The 23,233-nt window shown below is 35.5% G+C and overlaps 1 protein-coding gene across 11 annotated transcripts in view; it reads left to right on the forward strand.

Moving 5' to 3' along the window:
* MYO9A (myosin IXA) overlaps positions 1–23,233 on the forward strand; it is a 254,505-nt gene that overhangs the window by 135,255 nt on the left and 96,017 nt on the right. For 10 of the 11 annotated variants that reach the window (XM_006056915.4, XM_006056918.4, XM_006056917.4 and 7 more), the window contains one exon: positions 12,098–12,217. The exons of the other annotated variant lie outside the window; for it this stretch is intronic. In XM_006056915.4, the coding sequence (XP_006056977.2) occupies positions 12,098–12,217 (120 nt within the window). The remainder of the gene's footprint in view (positions 1–12,097; positions 12,218–23,233) is intronic. 11 annotated transcript variants of the gene reach the window in all.

The following is a 23,233-nucleotide window of genomic DNA, read 5'->3' on the forward strand; positions in this document are numbered from 1 at the left end:
CATCTCTTCTCTTGACTGATTTTGTGACTGTTAGCTGTCTTACTTGGAGTGTTAATAGTACCTTCAATATTATGAGGGTAAAATTAGATAATGCTTGTAAAGTGTCTGCTTATGAAGTGTAATTTTCATTTCCTTATGCTTAATTTAGTTAGCTGAATTTTACTTTAAAAGTTAGAAATGGATAAAGCTGGATACTTTTTTGTGTGCCTCCTCTGCTGTAGCTCTAACCTTAGATAGACCATTGCTGCATAGTGAGGATTTTCTAATACATATGTAATCATTTAAAATAATATTCTTCTGCCAAGAAGCCTCAGCAGAAGTGCAGGAGGATACACTTTATACTTTCAGTGCTCCTACGCTTACTTACGTGGCTTTTTGCAGTGAAAATTTAAATTTGGCTATTATATTTTTTAAATGAATAAAGTATTAGAAAGATTGTATTTCTAAAATGAGAGGCCAAAGTAATGGAATTTCATTTCTGTATTTCAGATTATAATGTGTACGAACTGGCCTTTGTGAATAGAACTATATATAATTTTTGAAAATAGAAGGAGAATCTTAAAATTGCTTTGCCTTTGCCAAAATTATTTCTAAGAGGCCATCTTTGCAAAAAAAAACTTGAAACAAATTTAAATTGAGGTATAATGGACATATGACATTATATTAGTTTCAATTATATAACATAATGATTCGGTATTTATATATACTGTGAAATGATTCCATCCATCACTATTCCAACCATTACAGAGTTACAAAACGTTTTTTGTATGTGATGAGAACTTTCACAAGTTAATTTCTTGGCCACTTTCAAATATATACTGCATTATTGACTACAGTTGGAGAAGGCAATGGCACCCCACTCCAGTACTCTTGCCTGGAAAATCCCATGGATGGAGGAGCCTGGTAGGCTGCAGTCCATGGGGTCGCTAAGAGTCAGACACAACTGAGCGATTTCACTTTCACTTTTCACTTTCATGCATTGGAGAAGGAAATGGCAACCCACTCCAGTGTTCTTGCTTGGAGAATCCCAGGGACAGAGGAGCCTACTGGGCTGCTGTCTGTGGGGTCACACAGAGTCGGACACGACTGAAGCGACTTAGTGGGAGCAGCAGCAACCAGCAAAAAATTAAAAGGAAAAGTTTTTTTTAAAGATGTAGTCTTAATTATTATAGTGGACATCAATTTATGTATCAATATTGAAAAATGTATCAATTCTGGAAATTGATACATACTCTACTAAGATTTAACTAAGACAATAAACTTTTCTTATATTTACTATTAAATACTTTGCTTTCTGTGAAAGTTACATTGTATGTTCTTTTGGCATTTAAACTATTATTTGTGAAAGCTGGTTCTGTGTGTATTAGTACAAAGACATGCAGTGTTACTAATGCTTCTAATTATCTCTGCTTTGATAATTTTTAGATTCTTCTTGTTTTCTAATCTAATTTCTCTTTCTGGCCAGCATAGAGCTTCCGTGTAATAAACTCTTTTATACTGGGATATGACATGTATGCATAAAAGTGCACAGAACAAAAATACAGTTCAGTGAATTATCACAAAGTGAAAACACTTGTGAAACTATCTTCTATGTTAAGAAAGAGAGTATGACCAACATGGTAGAAAGTCCCCCTTGCATAAACTTTAAAAGTTTCCCTTTTTATCTAGAAAAAAAAAGATAGTTCATTTGCATTTTGAGACAGTCACTGAGTGAGCAGGTTTGTTACAGAGAATAATTGTATTACTGTATATTAGTGTCAGTGCCAAAATTCAGCATTTTTCCTCCCTCTGTACCATTTACCACCTGCTTTTTTCTGGTGAGTTTAGGATATTATAAAATTAGAACATTGTAGTATTGCACAATAGAAACTAACAAAATAACTGAAAATGGACTAAGTAGTAGATTCAGAACTTTTATAATCACCATGAGTAGTATGCAGATATATCAAAGTGAAACAGGAATTGGAGATTATTTAAACAGAAGTAGAACATGTGAAAGGCGGGAAGATAACCAAGTTCAGATTTTGAATTAGAGTAAGATGTCAAAAATATTATTTCTAATGAAGAAAGAAAATGTAGAATACAGAGTGCAATATATTTTCACTTCCATTGAGAGTATCTTTTAAAGGAAATAAATATCAGTGGACTTTTAGCTAATTGTCAAGAAATACCTTGTTGCTGAACAACAACAACAAAAAAATCCTTGATTTTCTTAAGGAATTCTCTAACATTCTTCTTCTTCATCAAGCAAGCTGAGCACAAATGAGAATATCAAATTTAAATCTTCTTTTGACTGTTGTTTTTTCTTTTTTTATAGATTTCTATATTAGAGAACACAATGCCATTTTAAGACCTTTAAATAAAAAAAATTAATTCAATTAATTGTTCAAAGAATACGTTTGTTATAGTTGTGTGTTATAGCTGTGGCAGTTTATTAGGAAACCGTAAAATATCCTTCGTAGAGTCATGTAAACAGGCAATTTGAATGAGGTACCATGTTGGCCCTGCTAGGAGTAAAATTAGAAATGGTAATGACTTTTCTGGTCAACAGTGAGGTCCGGAAGAACAGCTACTCCAGTGGTGTCATCCATCTTGCCTCTGATTTGCTCTTCTGAATAAGAAAGAGCCTGGGCTGGAAAGTACAGGGAAGATCGTAACTTGACCATAAGTTATACAGTGGGGTGCTGTGAGTGCAGTGATGCTTATTTGTTTCTTTTGGAGTTACATAAAAATATAGCCAAAGGGGAATTTTAATCCATCTAAAAAGACGAGGGAGAGACAGGAAATTCAGCTGTGGCACTGGCATAAGAGGCAAGAATGAGAATTTAAAGTGTCATTCAGTGTCTTCATCTACAGGGAGAAAATCTGAAGCCATTCCTATAGTGTCTGTAGGTAGAGAGCCTTAATGGTTCCCACATAACCTGTTCCTCTTCACCATCCCACACAGTGGGCTGCATAACTCTAATGTACTCCCATTTGTTTTTGCAAGTGGGAGAAGGATTCCAGTGACGATCCTTTTCCAGCAATAACCAGGTACTAAAACTAATTTAGATATCACCTAAATAGGGTTGGACATGACGTGGCAACTAAACAACAACAACAAACAGGAGCTAGGATTTCTCCTGCATTGGCAGCTGGGTTCTTTACCACTAGTGCCACCTGGTAAGCCCTGGGTCTAAGCTTTCTATGCAGTAGTCTATCTGCAGTTCTACCCAGTACTTAAGACAATTAAATGCATTTTTCTTAACAACAAAACCCTGAACATTACTAATAAATTCATTCTGTGTTAGGCTCTATGGTGTGGTGATTAAGAGTAAGGGTTTTAGATTGAATGTCAATTCAGCAGTGGAGACAGGACTTCTGAAAATGCGTCTCTTCCATAAAAGCAACAGGAACACTTGCAAAAATTGTCAGAATAACTTTGTTGGAGCTCAAGAAATTCATCAAAGGTCTGCAGTAATTTGGAAAGTGTACATACAAGAAAAAAGACTGCATGTTATTATTGTCAGTGCATTTTATAGTGTTTAAACTTGCACCACTGACCACCGTCCCTCTTGAGCTCTACAGTGGCCTTGAAAACCTATAGCCTAGATGTGCAATGAAAATGAGAAGTGGGACAACCACTGGAGGGAGTAGAAGGGGACTGGCACTCCTTCAGAGCTCCATTCGCAGAGAATTTTCATTATTTAACCTATTTGGTAGTTTCATGGAAGACCCCACTTACAAGGCTATCTTTTAACCTGACTTGGAGCTTTCCCAGTATGAATAACCTTTGATCTAGGGGTTTTGTCCAAAACACTCAGAAGCAGTTGCTGAACATTGCAACTCTCTGATGCAATAGATAACAGTTGGGGCAAAAACTAACCAAAACATTTATTTATTTATTTATTTTAACCAAAACATTTAAAAGGAACACCTAGGGAATGAGGTTTCCATAATGGCAATGAAAAGTTTCTGTGTATTCATGGGAATTTAGGTGGCTAAGCACATGCATAGGACTGTGTACGTGCCTAGGGCTATGCTCAGTAAAGACCTGAAGAGGTCCTGATTTCTTATCTCAGGATAACATTCAGGTTTCCTGTGAGCAGGGTAAGGCAGAGTTCTAAACTGCCTAGCTGAATGTTGTAGGTATGCTTCAACGTAAGCACTCAATGACCCTTGACAAAGACTGGGAGAATTACTGGTCTCAGGCATGTAAAGACATATGAAAGTGAAAGTGAAGTCGCTCAGTCGTGTCCAACTCCTTGCGACCCCATGGACTGCAGCCTACCAGGCTCCTCCGTCCATGGGATTTTTCAGGCCAGAGAACTGGAGTGGGTTGCCATTTCCTTCTCCAAGGGATCTTCCCAACCCAGGGATCAAACCCATGTCTCCTGCATTGCAAGCAGACGCTTTTATCACCTGAGCCACCAGGGAAGCTGCGTCCAATCAATAGCTGTTTATTAAGCTAAGTGAGCAGAGGTTTCCATGGTCACTTGTGACAAAGAATACAAACTTTCAGAATTAGTTCAGTAATGTCCTAAACAAATAGCAACTATAAGAATCAGCAGCAACAGTAACTCCTAGGGAGAGAGAGAAAATCTGATTTTCAGAGTTGCCATGTTATATTATTTAAAATGTCTTGTGTTCTATATAAGATTTTGAGACATGCAAAGAAATACGAAAATATGACCCATACATGGGGAAAGAAGGAATCTGTAAAAACCTCTCTCTGAAAAAATCCAGGCATTGATATTGCTAGACAGAATTTTTAAACTAAATATGTTTAAAGACATAAAGGCAACCATATCTGAAGAACAAAAGGAGAGTATGAGAACAATGTCCCACTAGATGGAGAATATCAAATTTTAGATACACACAAATCAGTTTTGAAGTGGGAAAAAGTGTACAGTAACTGAAATGAGAAATTCAGAAGAAGGGTTCAATAGCAGATTTGAATAAGCAGAAGCCAGAATCAGTAAACATGAAGACAGATCAGTTGAGTTGAAGAATAGGAAGAACAAAGAATGAAGAAAATAAGTAGAGCTTCTAGACCTAGACCTATGGGATACCATGAGGCATGTAAACTTCTGAGAGTCCAGAAGGAAAGGAGGGAAAGGGACAGAAAGAATATTTCAAGAAATAATGGCCCCAGTCTTTTCAAATTTGATGAGAAAATTAATTTATACATCTCAGAAGCTCAACAGATTATAAGATGAGTGAATTCAGAGATTGAAACTTAGATGTATCATAATTAAACTATCTAGAGGTAAAGAGAGACTGTTGAAAGCAGCACATCATGCACAAACTGGGCTTTCCAGGTGGCGCTAGTGGTAAAGAACTGGCGTGCCAGTGCAGGAAACATGAAATGTGGGATTGATCCCCGGGTCAGGAAGGTCCCCACACCCACTCCAGTATTCTTGTCTGGAGAATTCCATGGACAGAGGAGCCTGGTGGACTATGGTCCATAGAGTCTCAAAGAGGTGGAACTGATTGAGGCAACTTTAGCATGCACGCATGCACAAAGTATCCTCCGTATGATTGACAGTTGGTTAATCATTAGAAACCATTGAGGCTAGAGAACAATGGCATGGCATATCCAAAGTGCTGGAAGAAAAGTCTGGCAATCAAGAATTCTATATTCACTAAAACTATCCTTTAGGACTTCCCTGATGGTCCAGTTGTTGTTAAGAATCTGCCTGCCAATGCAAGGGACATGGGTTTGATACCTGGTCAGGGAAGATCACATATGCCGCAGAGCAGCTGACCCCATGTGTCACAACTGCTGAGCCCACATGCCTAGAGCCTGTGTTCCACAACACAGAAAGCCTCTGTGCAGCCGTGAAGACCTAGTGCAGCCAAAAAAAGAAAAAAATCCCTGAACACACATATACACAGACACAAAAAGAACTATCCTTCAAAATGATGGTGAAATTAAGACATTCCCAGGCAAACAAATCCTGAATGACTGCTACTAGCTGTCCCACAGGAAATGTTAAAGGGAGTTCTGGCTGAAATGAAAGGACACTAGACAGTGATTTGAAAGCATATGACATAATAAAGAGTACCATTAAAGGCAACTATTAAGTTATACTTTGTACTATGTAAAAGATAGTATAATGTATCTTTTACATTTTGTAACTTTTAAAAACTAATTTTGTAACCTTTTTTCCTCCAATCTAATTTAAAAGACAACTATACAAAACAATAATTACATATCTCTGTTGGAGGCCATGCCGTTTTAAAAGCTGTAATTTGCATGACAATAACAGCATAAAGGAAGAGGATGGGAATGAAGTTATATAGGAGGAAAGTTTTTATATACTATTGAAATTAAGTAGTTTTTAATCCAGGCTAGATTGTTATAAGGCAAAATGCTAATTTTAATTCCCTGTTAAGAAAATAGCTAAAAAATAATATAGTAATAAAATAAATGACCAAAATGTTTAAACAGTATACTAGATAACATGTATTTGGTACAAAAGAAGATTGTATTGAAAGAATAGAGGAACAAAAATAATATGTCTCTAAATATATGTGGAGTCTAAGTAACAAAGTTCTTAATAACCAGTGAGACAAAGGAAATCACAAGGGAAATTAGAAAATAGTTTGAAATTAATGCAAGAAAATATACACCCAAATCTTATGGGATACAGCTAAAACAGTGTTAGGAAGGAAATTTATAGGTTCAAATACTTCTATTAAAAAAGAAAGAATATCTCAAATCAATAACCTAATGCCTCACCTTATGATTCTAGGGAAAAAGGGCAAGCTAAACCTAAGGGAAGAAATAGGAAGGACATTATAAAGAGGAGATCTGAAATAAATAAAATAGAAGAAAACAAAAGCAAAAGCTACTTCTTTAAAAAGGTAAACAAAATTGACAAACCTCAAGGTAGACAGACCAAGAAAAAGAGAAAGGAGACTCAAATTACTAATTTGGGGAAATAAAGGAGGGTGTTGCTACTGAACTGATGGAAATGAAAAGGATTATAATACTATGAACAATTGTATGGCAGCAAATTAAAATCTAGTGGAAATGGAAAAATTCTTGGAAAGATGCTAACAGCCTATACTGACTTCAGAAGAAAAAGAAAGTCTGAAAAGGCCTGTCACAGGAAAAGAGATTGGATTAGTTATGAAAAAAATCTTCCCACAGAGCAAAGCCAAGAACAGTGAATTCATTGATAAATTTTACCCAGTACTTAATGAAATGAAAAATTAGCATCAGTTCTTTATAAACTCTTCCCAAGAAATAGAAGATAGGGGAATACTTTTGTTCTCATTTGGTGAAGACAGTATTACCAGGATACCAGATAAGACATCACAGAAATGAAAACCACAAACCAATATCCCTCAACAAAAATTGTCAACAGAATCCTTATAAGCTGAGTTCAGCAATATGTAAACAATATTTTATACCATTATCTACTGAAATTTACTCAGAAATGCAAGGTTGGTTCAGCTTAGAAAAATCAAGTCAGAGTAATATACCACATTGATAGAATAAAGGACAAAATCACATCATCACCTCAACATACACAAAAAAGACCTCACAGAAGTGAATACCTTTTCATGTTTTTCATTATAAAAATGCTGAACAAATTAGGAATAGAAAGAAGACTTCCTCAGCCTGATAAGGGGACCTGTGAAAAATCCATATTTTATGGTGAATAAATGAATACTTTTCCCTTAAGATCAGAAATAAGACAGGATATCTGCTTTCACATCTTCTATATAACATTGCCCTGGAGATACTGGTAAGAGTAAACAGGAAAGAAAAAGAAAGAAAAGACATCCAAATCGGAAAGGAAGAAACCATTTTGTTTATAGATGGCATATTGTGTATAAAATTTCCTAAGGAATCTACCAAAAAAATCTGCTGGAGATAATAAATGACCTCATCAAGTTGCAAGACTCCAAATCAATATGCAAAATCGGTTGTATTTCTATACACTAAAAATGAAAAACCTGAAAACAAAATTAAGTTGGTGCTCCAATTACAAGAGCACCAACAAGTATAAAATTCTTATTAATGAATTTAACAAGAGAATTGCAAGACTTGTTCACCAAAACTGCAAAATATTGTTGAAAAGATTTAAGGAATACCTCAGTTATTGGAAAAATATTCTGTGTTCATGCATTGAAAGGGTTAATGTAGTTAGCTGGCAATAATGGATCTATAGATTTGGCATAGTCCTGTCAAAACCCCAGCTATTGACAAGACTGATCCCAAAATTGATATGTAAAGGAATCTAGAAATGTGTGAAGAGCAAAAGTTGGAGGATTCACAGTTCTCAGTTTGGATTAGGCAGTGGTTTCTTAGGTATGACACCTAACACATAAGCAACCAAATACAAAAAGGGATAAATTAGACTTCACCCAAATAGAAAACTTTTCTGCCTCAGAGGACACTATTAAGAACTGACAACTTGTAGAATGATAGAAAATATTTATAAAACATGTATCTGATAAGGAACTGGTATCTAGATTGTAAGCATTTCTTGCAGTTCAATAGTAAAAAAACTAATAACCTGATTTTAAAATGGGCAAAGGATCTGAAAAGACATTTCTCTAAAGAAGATACGCAAATAGTCAATAAAACACATGAAAAGATGCTCAATATAATATGTCATCAGGGAAATGCATATTGAAACATGGGTTAATGGAGTACTATTCTGTCATGTAATGAATGAGGTACTAGTACATGCTACAACGTGGATGAAGCTTGAAAACATTTTGTTAAGTGAAAGAGTAAGGCACAAAAGGTCACATACTGTATGATTCCATTTATATCGATTTTCTAGAATAGGCAAATCTGTATATAGAATATAGATTAGTGTTTGCCTAGGACTGGAGTGGGAAGACTGGGAAATGAGAAGGGAGGTGATGGTTTAAAAATATAGGGTTTCTCTTTGATATGATGAAGGTATTCTAAAACTGATTGTGATGATGGTTAAACAGCTTTCTGAATTTTACTAAAAAACCTCTGAATTGTACACTTTAGATAAGTGAATTGTGTGCTATGTGAATTGTATTTCTATGAAGCTATTATATACAAACGCACACAGAATGAATGTCTATAGTGGCTTTATTTATAATAACCCCCAAATGGAAACATCCAAATATCCATCAGTGAAAGAAACGATAACCAAGTTGTGATATATTCCTACCTTGTTACATTATTTAGCAATTAAAATACTAAACTATTGATAGGATGAATGAGTCACAAAAATAATTTATCAGAAAGCCAGACATGAAAGAATATGTACTGTATGATTTCACTTAGTTTAAGAACAGGTTAAATAATACATAGATCTTTACTTGGTTGACTCTGGGAGGAGTAGGGATGGTATTTACCAGAAGGGAATACAAGAACTAGTTGAGGTGATGAAAATGTTCTATATCTTGATTGAGGATTACATGATATAACTGTTTAAGCTTATCAAACTATATACTTGAGATTAGTGAATTTTACGGTATGTGAAATTTATCTTTAAAAAATGGCCATTAAATATATACCTTTAAAAAAGGCCTGGGAACTGGCATTATAGAAACTGTTACAGGATCAGAGACACGGTTTCAGATTTGAATGCTACAAGGAAGCTGGAATTAAGCCCCTGTTATGTGGTATAAGGAGCTTCAAAGAGCTTGAACTTTTCTGTCACTGAAAAGATAATTGAAAAATTCTGTTTATTGGCCCTGCCTAGGAGGAACAAGAATAATCTTATCAATATGTGTAAGGCCTTGGATAAAGTTTGAGAACAAAGCTTGCCTAAGAAAATTAGTGTTCTGTATCTTCACCATGCATGGGTTATGGCTGTTAACCATGCATGGGAATTTATGCAGTTTGATGCATAATCTCAGACTGAGAAGTTATCCAGACTAGACTAGAAACTAGCACAAGCGAACACTAAATAAACCTTTTAAGAGTCTGAGACTCCACTGCAAATGTACTTATAAAACCATCCTAGGAAACCAAATTATCTTGACAGGGAGCTGATGAACCCAACAAAGAGAGGAATATCAATTTAAGGTTTAGAAATAGTATTAGAGTGTGTAAAGCAATCTTTAAAATTGGTAAAGAGTTAAAAGAAGGCATAGAAAGCAAAATGAAAGAATTTTCATTCATACCTGAATTGTAGGTATGCCGGTAAGACACAAAATGATCACAGATAGAAAATTACCCATTATCCAGTTGAAATTGTGCTTAGTAGGGCTTCCTTGGTGGCTCAGATGGTAAAGAATCCACCTGCAATACGAGAGACCTGGGTTCGATCCCTGGGTTGGGAAGATCCCCTGGAGGAGGGCATAGCAACCCACTGCAGTATTCTTGCCTGAAGAATCCCCATGGACAAAGGAGCCTGGCGGGCTACAGTCCATGGGTTGCAAAGAGTTGGACACGACTGAGAGACTAATATGAGTACAATGGCTGTATCAATTTTGAGTGAGTTTTAACTTAAGATTACATGATAATTTAGTATATTTAATATTCTGAACTTTTGCACAAAACACTTTAATACCATAATTTTCTTAAATTATTTCTGACTGCTGTATATCATTAGTTATTGAAGGGCCTGAAAGTCTGGTGATACCTTTAGAAAATTACAATTTGGATAGAGTATAAGTAGAACTCACGAGGTGTTTTTTTCCTCAAATGGTCCCCCTCCACTGATAGCCTCCCAACTGTACCCCACCATGTTACTAGCCAAATGTAGGCTCATCTGAGCCTAAGCATTCCTTCTCCAAGCACCCAATCAAGGTGGGAGATTATTGAGAATAGAATATTTTTATTGAGGTATTTCTTGATTAAGAAATGGTGGTAACTTGGTAAAACTTGTCTCTTTTGAACAGTTGCAACTATGTACTCTCCATGCTAAATAAATGAGATAATGTTTTATTAGCTTATTTTTAAATGAACTAGTATGAATTCTTAAAATATTGTACAAAAACCTGACTATATATCAGATATACAAATATGTATACCTGTGTCTGTCTATTGTAATCTGTTGTTATGGCATCATGAGTTTCTATCTCCTTAGCTGAAAAGTTGATGTCTATTCTCTGGGTGTTGGTATCCAGTTTAAGGAATTATAGTTTGATTAAACCGTGCTTTGCAAACCTCTTTGAATTACTCTGCCTCTGTTTAACTTTTAAAATGATTCGTCCATGAGAACTATTCATAGATAGTATCTTGTTCCTAATTATATAGTACGTGCATACTAGTGGAACTTTAGTACATAATTATGTGTTGCTTAATTTGCCTCTGTCTGTTTTTAAACTATTCACTTTTGTGTTTTAAAGGCAAAGTTACTTACATTTGAACTTAATGTCCTGACTCTAGAGATGTTCTCCGTATAAATGATTCTCAACACCTTCCAAGCCTGGAAAACCCGAATTCTCTTTAAATCCATTTATTCCTAATATTTATGGTACAATCTTCCTTCTCTCTTTACTGCTCGAGTGACCCACTGTTTCAATAACACTAATCTGGGGCTTTGGTCCTTGCTTGAATGTGTTCTCTTCCCTTTCTTCCCAATAGTTAATTTTGACAGATTCTCCAGCTTTGTTTTCAGATTTATAAATACAGAAGTGCTGCTGGGTTTTCCTGTTCTGTGGTGCTTTTCTTTCTACTTTTTCAACATTGACACACTTGGATTTCCTACAAGTGTGGTTAATTGCGAGATTTGTAAAAGTTTAACTTTTGGTAAATTATTTTGGGTTTGTTTCTCTTTGGGATTCCATCAATGTTTCTTACATTGTTGCCAACTATATTCTAATTATATTTCAGACCTGATAAAAATGAGTCCATTTAAAAAAAAAAGGCACCATACAAATTGTTTTTGTAATTTCCCTAGTATTTTAAATTAGAGATTTTTAGTGTGGTGTTAACACAACATGTTGAGTACTGAAAAAGAATACTTTGAATACCTAAACAGGACCTTTGTTTTTTTCTTTGTGCAATTTCTTCAAATTAATTGAAAAAATTATTCACATTTAACCACAATTACTTGATACATTTTTATAATAGTTGGCAGCATTGTCCTTGATTCTCTGTTGGTGTGGGCTTATATAATGTCTTTTTCTTTTCTCCATTTGTTTTCTTTTGCTTCCTAAGGACATGATGACACAGCGCCGTGTGCAGTTTTGAGAAGTATGGATAGTATTAGCTTTCTCCAGCACCCAGTCCACCAGAGGAGCTTAGAGATTCTGCAGAGGTGCAAGGAAGAGAAGTACAGTAAGGCTGCAAACGCTGGCTAATAAACTCTGTAATCACATCCATTTGGAAATGGAAACCAGGAGCATTCTACACCTGAGTGGAACCTAAATGGAATAGACAATGTGACCTCTATCTTCCTTTGACCAGAGAGTCTCAGGATACCGCCATTGAGACTTTCATTCTTTTTCTTGATATAAAGAAAGAATTGATATATATATAAAGATAATATACATGTTCTTTTAATTTGGATGACTATTTAGCTATGTTGAGTTGTTATTTATACTTGGTTACAAACTTTTAATTGATTTCCATTTTTGTCTGTAAAGTATCCAAGTGATGAGTAAAAATGAATGTTGATTTTTTTCTGAACTTTATTGAAATCTAGTTGAGGTGGAATAAACTGCAGGCCAAAGCATACAGTTTTGACATATATGTGAACTCATCACAATCAAGATAATTAACATATTTAACAGTGCCAATAATTTCCTCTCTTTTGAATTCCTGCTGATTTTTATGCTTATTTATACTTGAACTTCAACATCAGCAGTGTTGTTTTCATGTATCATTGGCAAATCCACTTAGTTTGATTATAATTCTCCTATCAGACTTTGCCATGTCTGGTTTGGAGCAAAACCACCAGTTAATGTTTTGGCTTAAGGAAGAATGATACAGTCATAATGAGTGTTCTTCTTTTTTCTTTTTTAATATAAAATTGGTGTGAAAAGATGCCCTTGGTCTTCATTTTCTCCTTTTCTATTTGTTCTACTCATTCTGCATGAAAATGGATTCTTTTGGTTGTGGAATTACTGTTGTTTGGCTCTTGCTATTGCTGTAGTGAGAATAAAGGGATCCTTAAGAATACTAAGAATACTTAAGCATACTAACTCAGCAGTTTGCATATAATATAATGGACCTAAATTAGTTAGTCTTGTATTTTGAGCTTTTTACTGATCACAGATTTACTTTGCTAACTTCACAATTCTGTGATTGAAATTCCATGGAATATTAGTGTTTAATTATCAGTAAAAGGAGAATATAAGTAGAATTCCTAAAGGCAAATGTTGTGGATTCTTTCTTCAGTTCTTCTTACTATGCTGTTTTGGTATAAGAAAATGTGTAATACATTTTGAAAAATATTATTAAAATATTTTCTCATTCTAGAAAAGCAAAGGTAAGTATTTAATTAAAAAATACATCTTAAATGTTACTTTTAATTATTGCTCTTGTTTTTAAAAGGTATACAAGTCTTTATTCCAAATACACATCTTCCTTTTCTAAATCTTTTAATCCAGGAGATAATATTGAAAACAGTCTACAAATCTTTTGAGGGGGCACTTAAATGAGTTCTTTTTAACTTTTAAATAATTCCAAGTAGTTTATTTGCTTTGTCAATTTTCATGACTCACAGACCTGATTGTTTCCAGGTAGGTATGTATGGGTGTAGAATAGGAAGGCACCAATTTCATCATGAGCTGCAGGAGGATATTGTACATTGTACTCTTGCAAGTTTATTTCTACATTAGAGGAAGTGGACTTTTCCATTACTTTAGGTAGTTTATGCTATTTTCCATTATAGTACTACCAATAATTAAAATTTTATAATATATAAAATTATAAATTCAAGTTTGGGAGGTTGTTTTAAAAAAAATTGGGGACTAATTTTAAGGTAACAGTTTATTAAAAACACTGGAAAAGAGACCAAAAATACTAACAGACCAAAAAGAAGCAGGAACTAGTGGGAAGTTTATTCTTTAAAGTAAGTAAAGTAGTGGGTAGAAAGAAAGAAAGGGAGAAAGAAAGAAAGTCTCTAGTTGTGTCCGACTCTTTGTGACCTCATGGACTGTAGCCTACCAGGCTCCTCTGTCGATGGGGTTTTCCGGGCAAGAATACTGGAGTGGGTTGCCATTTCCTTCTCCAGGAGATCTTCCTGACCCAGGGATTGAACCCCTGTCTCTAGCATTGTAGGCAGACGCTTTACTGTCTGAGCCACTGGGGAAGTCCATGTGTAAGAATTGGGAATTTGTGGCTTTTTACACAATGTACTCCCCAACTCTCATAGCTCGAGGGACAGAAAACCACACTGTACTGGTTTGAAGTGTCAGAGGACTAAGTTGAGGACTGGTAAAGAAGCTTGAAGTTGAGGAGAAAAATCCTGGAATGGAGAGAGCTGCCAAAAGGCTAACATCCAAACTTAGAGCCATCCATACCTAGCTGACTGCTCTGAGTATTTGGGGGAGACTGTAGGAGCTCTGTCGAAGGGTAGTATAAACCACTTCCCTGACGGCCCAGTGGTTAAGACTCTGTGCTCTCAATGCAGAGCATACAGGTTCAATCCCTGGTCAGGGATTAAGATCCTGCATGCCACACAATATGGCCAAAAAGATAAATAAGTAAATAGAATTGCAAACCAAATAGGAGATAATTTTTGAAAAACACATGTGCAGTTTACTGATTTTTTAAACTGAAGGCCTTTTGTTATTTCTTCATAGCTCCTCTTGGGGGATAGCTGAATTCTCTGTCTTTAGTTAGAATCCCAGAGGTAGAGGTGAGAGAGAAAGAGGCAAAAAACTATAGTGGCTGAAATGGTAGATAAAAACTACTCATGTTTGAGAAAAACTAACTTGGAGATTCAAGACAATCAGTGACCTCCAGCTAGAACCAATACAAAAGAAAACCACTACTAGATACATTGTAGGCAAATTGCTAAATGCCAGAAATAAAAAGGAAATCTTGAAAGCAGCCCAGAGGAAATTACATTAAATAAAGGAGAATGCAGGCATACCTCTGAGCAGTTTCAGGGCCGATTCTAGATCACTGTAATAAAGCAAATATCACAATGAAGGGAGTGACATGAATTTTTTGATTTCCCAGTACACATAAAAATTATATTTATGCTATACTGTAGTCTACCAATTGTTCAATAGTTTTATGTTGGAAAAAAATGATATACCTTAATTAAAGATACTTTATTGCTAAAAAGTGGTAACTATAATCCAAGCCTTCAGGGACTAGTAGTTACATCAGAGATCACTGATCACAGATCACTGTAACAAATTTTATAATAATGGAAAACTTTGAAATATTGCAAGCAGTATCAAAATGTGACACAGAGACACTATGTGAGCAAATGCTGTTGGAAAAACGGTGCTGATAGACATGCTCAACACAGGGTTGCCACAAATCTCCTTGTAAAAAATGCAGTATCTCCAAAGCACGATAAAGTGAAGTGCAATAAAATGAGACTTGCTTATAATGATATGATTAACGCCTGTCTGCTCATTGAAAGTAATGGAGGCTTAAATTTAAAATCCAATAGAACAAGATAAGACCCAGAAAACAAAAACAGCTATAAAAGCTATGATTTATAGCTTGTGGACAGACGAGTTAATTGTCTATTAGAAGAAAAATCAAGTCTGTAGAAAAACATGACGTAATTCATTGTTATTACAGTGCATCGTCCACGATGTCCAATCATCAGTTAAGGAAAGTATCTTTCAAAAGTGAAGCTGGAATAGAGACTTCTCTTCTCTGATAGTGGTCCAGTGGCTAAGACTCTGCTCTCACAGTGCAAGGGGCTCGGTTTGATCCCTGGTCAGGAAACTTGATCCCACATGCCACAACTAAGAGTTTGTATGCCACAACTGAAAGATTCTACATACTGCAGTGAAGATCGAAGTTCAAAGATCCCGCATGCTGCAACTAAGACCTGGAGCAGCCAAATAAATAAAAATATTAAAAAAACATACTTTAAAAAAGAAGCTGCGATGAAGACATTTTCAGATAAATAGATAATCTGAGGGAATTTATCCATGATATGTGTTCCAAGAGGAGAAATAATGGAAATTCTTTAGGTTAAAAGGAAATGACATCAGATGGTAACTTGGATGTATAGCAGAGGTTGGTAAATGTTTTCTGAGAAGAGTCAGATGGTAAATATTTTAGGCTTTGTGGGTCATATGTTGTGTTGAAACAACTCAGTTCTGAAAGAGTTATAGACAATACATAAATAAATGCGCATGGCTACATTCCAATAGAATTTTTTTATAGACACTGATATTTAAATTCCATATAATTTGCACATGTCACAAAGATACTCTTTCATTGATTTTTTTTCCCTCAGTCATTTAAAAGTTAAAATCTCTTTTAGCTTACAGGCCATGCAAAAATAGGCAATGGGTTTGATCTGCACTTTAGTTTACTGATCCATGAATTATTATAAGGAATAAAGAAACCAGAAGTAATACATATGTATAAAAATATGACTATACATATTTTATTTCCTTATCTAGTTCTTTTAAAAAGACTTATGATTTTTTTAGGGTAAAAATTATGATATTGTTCTGGGGGTTTAAAATGTGTCCATCAATTTTTTGATACTCCTCCCTTCAAAAGGCACATGCAGTACTTATTGATTTCCTTCTAACAAATCGAACGTGGCAGAAGTGACAGTGCGTGACCTTTGAGGTTTAGACATAAAAGGTATTGTGGCTTTTCCTCCTCCATTTCATTTCTGGTCTCCCACCTTCTCTCTACATTGATTAGTCTCTGAGATTTGCAGGGAGGAAATTAGAAGAGGGGGAAGAAATTAGGGTTCTTAGGAGCATGAGCTGCAACTCCCACAAAGATCAGGAACCCTGGAAAGGGAAGAAATAAGATGCTGGGAAAAGAAAGAGTGAAGGAGGGTGTGATAGAATGTTCCTTCAATTTAAACCTATACTTCTGACCTTCTTGGGATATAAGATACTGTAATGTTCATGAACAAGATGAGGGACCAGCAATTTATAACTTGTGTAATGCAGCTAAGGGGAAGGCAATGGCACCCCACCCCAGTACTCTTGCCTGGAAAATCCTGTGGATGGAGGAGCCTAGTAGGCTCCAGTCCATGGGGTCGCTAAGAGTTGGACACGACTGAGCGACTTCACTTTCACTTTTCACTTTCATGCATTGGAGAAGGAAATGGCAGCCCACTCCAGTATTCTTGCCTGGAGAATCCCAGGGATAGAGGAGCCTAGTGGGCTGCTGTCTATGGGATCGCACAGAGTCGGACACGACTGAAGCGACTTAGCAGCAGCAGCAGCAGCAGCAATGCAGCTAAAGTGCTTTGAAGAAAACCAATAGCTTTAAATTCTTATCTAAGAAAAGAAATAAGGTTAAAAATCAGTGATCTAAGCTTTTACTTTATGAATCTACAGCAATAAGAGCATATTAAACCCAAAATAAGTAGAAGGAAGTAAAGAATAAGGAACTAAAACCACTGAATAGAAAGCTGACAGCATTAGAGAAAATCAGTAGAAACCAAAAGAGCAATTTTTGAAATTAATAAAGCTTGAGTCCAGTACTGATCAGTAGAACTTTATTTGAGGATGAAAATGTTCTCCAGCTATACTCTTCAAAACTGTAGCCATTAGCTACATGTTGTTATTAAACACCTGAAGTTTTTTAAAAAAATTTTAAACTGGAATTTAATTAAAGCAGCTTAAATTTGAATGGCCACATATAGCTGGTGGCTGCTGTACCTGGATAGTGTAGTTCTAGCCATTCTGATCAAGAAATATGAGAGAAGACAAAAATACTGTTATTTGAAATGAATAAGACACTTACGTATGGTATAGACATCAAAAGATTGAGGAGAGATAATGAATGTTTATGGCAGTGTATTCAGCAGCTTAGATGAAATGGATAAATTCCTTGAATGTTAACAAGTTGTCAAAATTGATCCAAGGAAAAATAGAGAATTTGTTTAGTCTTGTATCAATGATTGGATTCATAAATAAAATCTTCCCACACATGGAAACAGAAAAGTCCAGACTCATATAGTTTGGATAACCAGTTTTATTTTAAAAACGTTTAAGAAAAGAATAAAACCAGTTCTGCTCAGCTGTTCCAGAAAACAAAGGAGCAAGGAATACTATATGAATCATATCATGAGGCCAGTATAATTACTCTAAAACCAAAATTAGACAATGTTACAAGAAAAGCTGGGCTGGATGAAGCACAAGCTGGAATCAAGATTGCTGGGAGAAATATCAATAACCTCAGATATGCAGATGACACCACCCTTATGGCAGAAAGTGAAGAAGAACTAAAGAGCTTCTTGATGAAAGTGAAAGAGGAGAGTGAAAAAGCTGGCTTAAAACTCAACAGTCAAAAAACTAAGATCTTGGCATCCAAACCCATCACTTCATGGCAAATAGAATGTTCACGAGAACTTTGATCCTTACCTTATATTATACATAAACATTAACTTGAAATGGGTCATGCAGCTCTTTGCAAAGAATAAAATATTAAATTTACACAAGAAAACCTGAGAGAAGATCTTTGCAGTCTTGGGACAAAATTTATTAGATGGAACATAAGAGCATGAAGTGTAAAAGAAAAAAAACTGATATTAATTACTGAAGTTCATCAAAATTGAAAACTTTCAAGATATTGTTAAAAGAAAAAGCATCTCACAGCCTGAGAAACAATATTCATAATAACTTATAATACATAACTGATAATGGACTCGAAGACAAAATATGAAAAAACTGCAATAAGAGAAACAGTTCAATTAAAAACGGTCAAGAGGTTTAAGCATACACTTAGAAAAGAAGATATATGAATGATCCCTAGGCTCTTTAAAGATTGCCAGCTTTATTAGTCACTCAGTATATCTTCTTCAGGGGCAGTTTTTCCCTATACTTGACCAACTATATGCTTACAATGAATATGTTTTGCAATGTGTAAATTTTGCCACAATTTAAAAAATTAATTGCTTATCATGAAGCCTGATATAAATTATAGATATGTTGAAAATACTATTTTTCATGGAATTAAGAATATTAAAAAAAAATTATAGAAACCCCAGGAAATGTCTGCACCTTATTCATAAGGGCTTCCTCCAGATCAGAGTGGGAACCAGCAGCCTGCTTGCCTAATATTGAGGAAGGCTCCAGTTCTTGGAAGACCTGAGGTTTGTGGCGGGGCACATAGATGATGACGTAGGGACCGTACATTACTCTCAAAGAGAGATGAGAAACAGCCTAGCATTTGGAGTCGGGCAGGACTAGGCCCAAATTTTGGCTCTGCCACTTAGCCCTTGTGTTACTGTGTGTGGAAGGTGTTTCTCAGAGCTTCAGTTTCCTTCTCTGAAAGGCAGTCCCTCTGCACAGGGGCAGTGTGAGACTCAAATGTGATAATGAATGCCAAAGCCCTTTGGCTATTGCCCTATACAGAGACTTGCACTAACATAATTTAAAATATTCTAAAAATGTTACCTGACTAGAATTCCTGTTTGAAAATGGTCGACAGAAACACGTACAAGGTATGCCAGTATACATTTTGATGAAGCCTGGAGGTATGTCAGGGAGCTGTTTTTATTGAGTTGGTAAAATGTGGCTATTTATCAAATTTTGGAAATCAATATGGGTAAACAAACATGAAGGTCTGCCTTACAGACAAACACAGTAATAACAAAAATTGAATATTTGTGGGGGAGTGGGGTACTCTGCCGGAGAAGGCAATGGCACCCCACTCCAGTACTCTTGCCTGGAAAATCCCATGGACCAAGGAGCCTGGTGGACTGCAGTCCATGGGGTCGCTAAGAGTTGGACATGACTGAGCGACTTCAGTTTCACTTTTCACTTTCATGCATTGGAGAAGGAAATGGCAACCCACTCCAGTATTTTTGCCTAGAGAATCCCAGGGATGGGGGAGCCTGGTGGGCTGCCATCCATGGGGTCGTACAGAGTCGGACACGACTGAAGTGACTTAGCAGCAGCAGGGGCACTCTGCACTGTTCTTGGAACCTTAGTTCCCTGATCAGGGGTTGAATCCTTGCCTTCCACAGCAAAAACGCAGGGTCCTAACTACTGGACCATCACGGATTTCCCAGAATCTTTATCTTTTAAAGTAGCATAAGAAACCTTCATCTATCGGGAAAAAAATGAGTTTGAAGAGTGAAATAAATATGAAATAAAATATGAGAAATAAGTACTATGATTTTAAATTAATAAAAATATGAATAGATTTACATCACCGAGTCTCACAATGGGTTTTTCAAAAAGTTTAAATGATATCATAAAAGAAATGTGCATAAAAGAAATACCCTATTGCGTTTACAAGGAAGATACTCCAAAAAAGGGAAGAAAATTCCCTGTGAGCAGTTTACAGTTTAAGAAGAATTTAAGAACATGAATCCAGTAAAGCAGTAGCACAAATTTAAGACTATGAAATAATCAGAATGATATTGAAACAGGTTTTGAGCTAAAAGCAGAGGTATAAATCAACAACTATGTGATCTCAATAAGTAGAGGAAACATAATTGAAAATTGCATTAATAGTATTAAGGAAAGGCCTGAGATGATTATGTGTCAATATGCAGGAGAAAAGAATGGGTATGGAGAATAGAAAATGATAATTTGTCATAAGGATAATTGATATCCACTACTTAGGAATTGGATAAGTGAAATGAAATCAATGCATTCAGATATGTAAGAAAATAAAGTTGTTCAAAGTTCTAACTGAATTTGTTGATCCCAAGACATATGTTTTCCAGTAACAGTTTTTATATGAGTATAGATGTTATGTCTTCAGTTCTCCTGGGTATATACTTAGTAGTGAAATTTCTGGGTCAAATGGCAACTCTGTTTAATTTTTTCTTGAACTGCTAGCTGTTTTCCAAAGTAACTGTGTCATTTCGCATTCAGCAGTGTATTCATGAAGGACTTCCCAGGTGGTGCAGTGGTAGAGTCCAGCTAGCAGTGCAGGACACACAGGAGATGTGGGTTCGATCCCAGAGTGGGGAAGATCTCCTGGAGGAGGAAATGGCAACCCACTGCAGTTATCTTGCCTGGAGAATTCCATGGACAGAGGAGCCTGGTGGGCTACAGTCCATGGGGTCACAAAGAGTCAGATGATTGAGCATGCAGCACATGCATATGAGTATATACAAGGTTCCAGTTTTTACGTGTCCTTGCCAACATTTATCTGTCGTTTTTATTATAGTCATGCTAGGGTGTGTGATGGAGAGGAATTGGCAACCCACTCCAGTATTCTTGTCTAGAAAATCCTATGGATAGAGGAGCCTGGTGGGCTCCATGGGGTTGCAAAGAGTCGGACACATCTGAAGTGACTAACTTAGCACGCATGCACAGGGGGTGTGAAGTACAATCTCATGGTTTTAATTTCATTTCTCTGGTGACTAATCATATTGAACATCTTTTTATGTACTTATTAGCTGTTTGCTTGTCATCTTTGGATAAATGCCTATTCATATCCTTTGTTCTTTTTAAAATTGGGTTGTCTTAGTATTATTCAGTTGTGAAAGTTCTTTTAATATTCTAGATTTAGGTTTCTCATCAGATATTTGATTTGGCATTTTCTACCATTCTATGGATTGCCTTTTCACTTTCTTGATGTAGAATCCTTTGAAACCCCAGAGTTTTAGATTTTGATAATTTCTTGTTTATCAGTTTTTCTCTCTGGTTGCTTATTCTTTTGATGTCATAGCTATAGAACTACTGCTTAATCCAAGGTCAGAAATATTTACTCCCATGTTTTAAGAGTTTTGTATTTTTACCATTTATATTTTGGTCTTTGATCCAAGTTCATTCTTGTTTTTGTTTTTGTTTTGTTTTTTTGATGTGGACTGTTTTAGAAGTCTTTGTTACAGTATTGCTTCTGTTTATGTTTTGAATTTTTGGCCATGAGGCATGTGGGATCTTAGCTTCCCCACAAGGGATCAGACCCCTACCTTCTGCATTGGAAGGCAAAGTCTTAACCACTGGATCACCACCAACTTCATTCTTTTCCATGGGGTTATCTAGTTTTCTCAGTTTATGTTGAAAATTATTCTTTTCTCATTGAATTGTCTTGGCACCTTTGTCAAATTTCTTTTGATCATAAATGTAAAGGTTTATTTCTGTACTCTCGGTTCCTTTCCATTGATCTATTTGTCTATCTTTATACTGTCTCAGTTACTATATGTTTATGGTAAGTTTTGCATTCGAAAGTATGAGTCCTCCAACTGTGTTCTCTTTTTTCAACATTAGTTTTGCTATTCTGGGCCATTTGCATTTCCATATCAATTTTAGGGTCAGCTTATTCATTTTAGTAAAAAAAAAAAAAACAGCTGGAATTTTAATAGAGATTGCATTGATCTGTAAATGAATTTGGGAACATTGCAATCTTAAAACAGTATTAAGTTTTCCAGTCCATGAGCAGAGATGGCTTTCCATTTATTTAGGTTTCCTTTTTAAATTATTTTTTAAGATACTTTGTAGTTTTTCAGTAGATATTTTATATTTTTTTTGTTCAACTCATTCCTTTTATATTATTTTAATGCTATTATTAATGGGATTATTTTCTTAATTTCATTTCCAATTGTTAGTTGCTATTGTATAGAAACAAAGTGGATTTTTAAATAGTGATCTTATATCTTATAATTTTGCTTAACTTATTTAATAATAGTCCTAATATTGTTTTGTGAATTTCTTAGTATTTTCCACATACAAGATTTTTATCTCAAGTAGAAATACTTTTACTATTTTGTATATAGTAATCTCTGTCTCTTAATCCTATATCCCTATTGTGTCCCTTCCGTCTTCCCTCTCCTCTTTGGTAACTACAAGTTTGTTTTCTGTATCTGTGAGTCTGTTGCTGTTTTGCATATACACTCATTGGTATTTTTTTTTTTAGATTCCACATATAAGTCATATATAGTATTTGTCTTTCTCTGTCTGACTTACTTCACTAAGCATAATATTTTCTAGGTCTCTCCACTGCTGCAGATGGCAGTATTTTATTTTTTTTAGTATCTGAGTAATATGCCTGTGTGTGTGTGTGTGTGTGTGTGTGTGTGTGTCTGTGTGTGTCTGTGTGTGTGTGTGTGTGTGTGTACATACACATATACCACATCTTCTTATGCCAGTTGTTGGCTGATGGGCACATGGGTTGCTTCCATTACTTAGCTGTTATAAACAGGGCTGCTGTGAACATTGAGTGCATGTGTCTTTTCAAATTATCATTTTCATTTTTTCCAGATGTGTATCCAGG

This window comes from Bubalus bubalis, chromosome 11 (assembly GCF_019923935.1).
Source record: "Bubalus bubalis isolate 160015118507 breed Murrah chromosome 11, NDDB_SH_1, whole genome shotgun sequence".
Taxonomy (NCBI): Eukaryota; Metazoa; Chordata; class Mammalia; order Artiodactyla; family Bovidae; genus Bubalus; species Bubalus bubalis.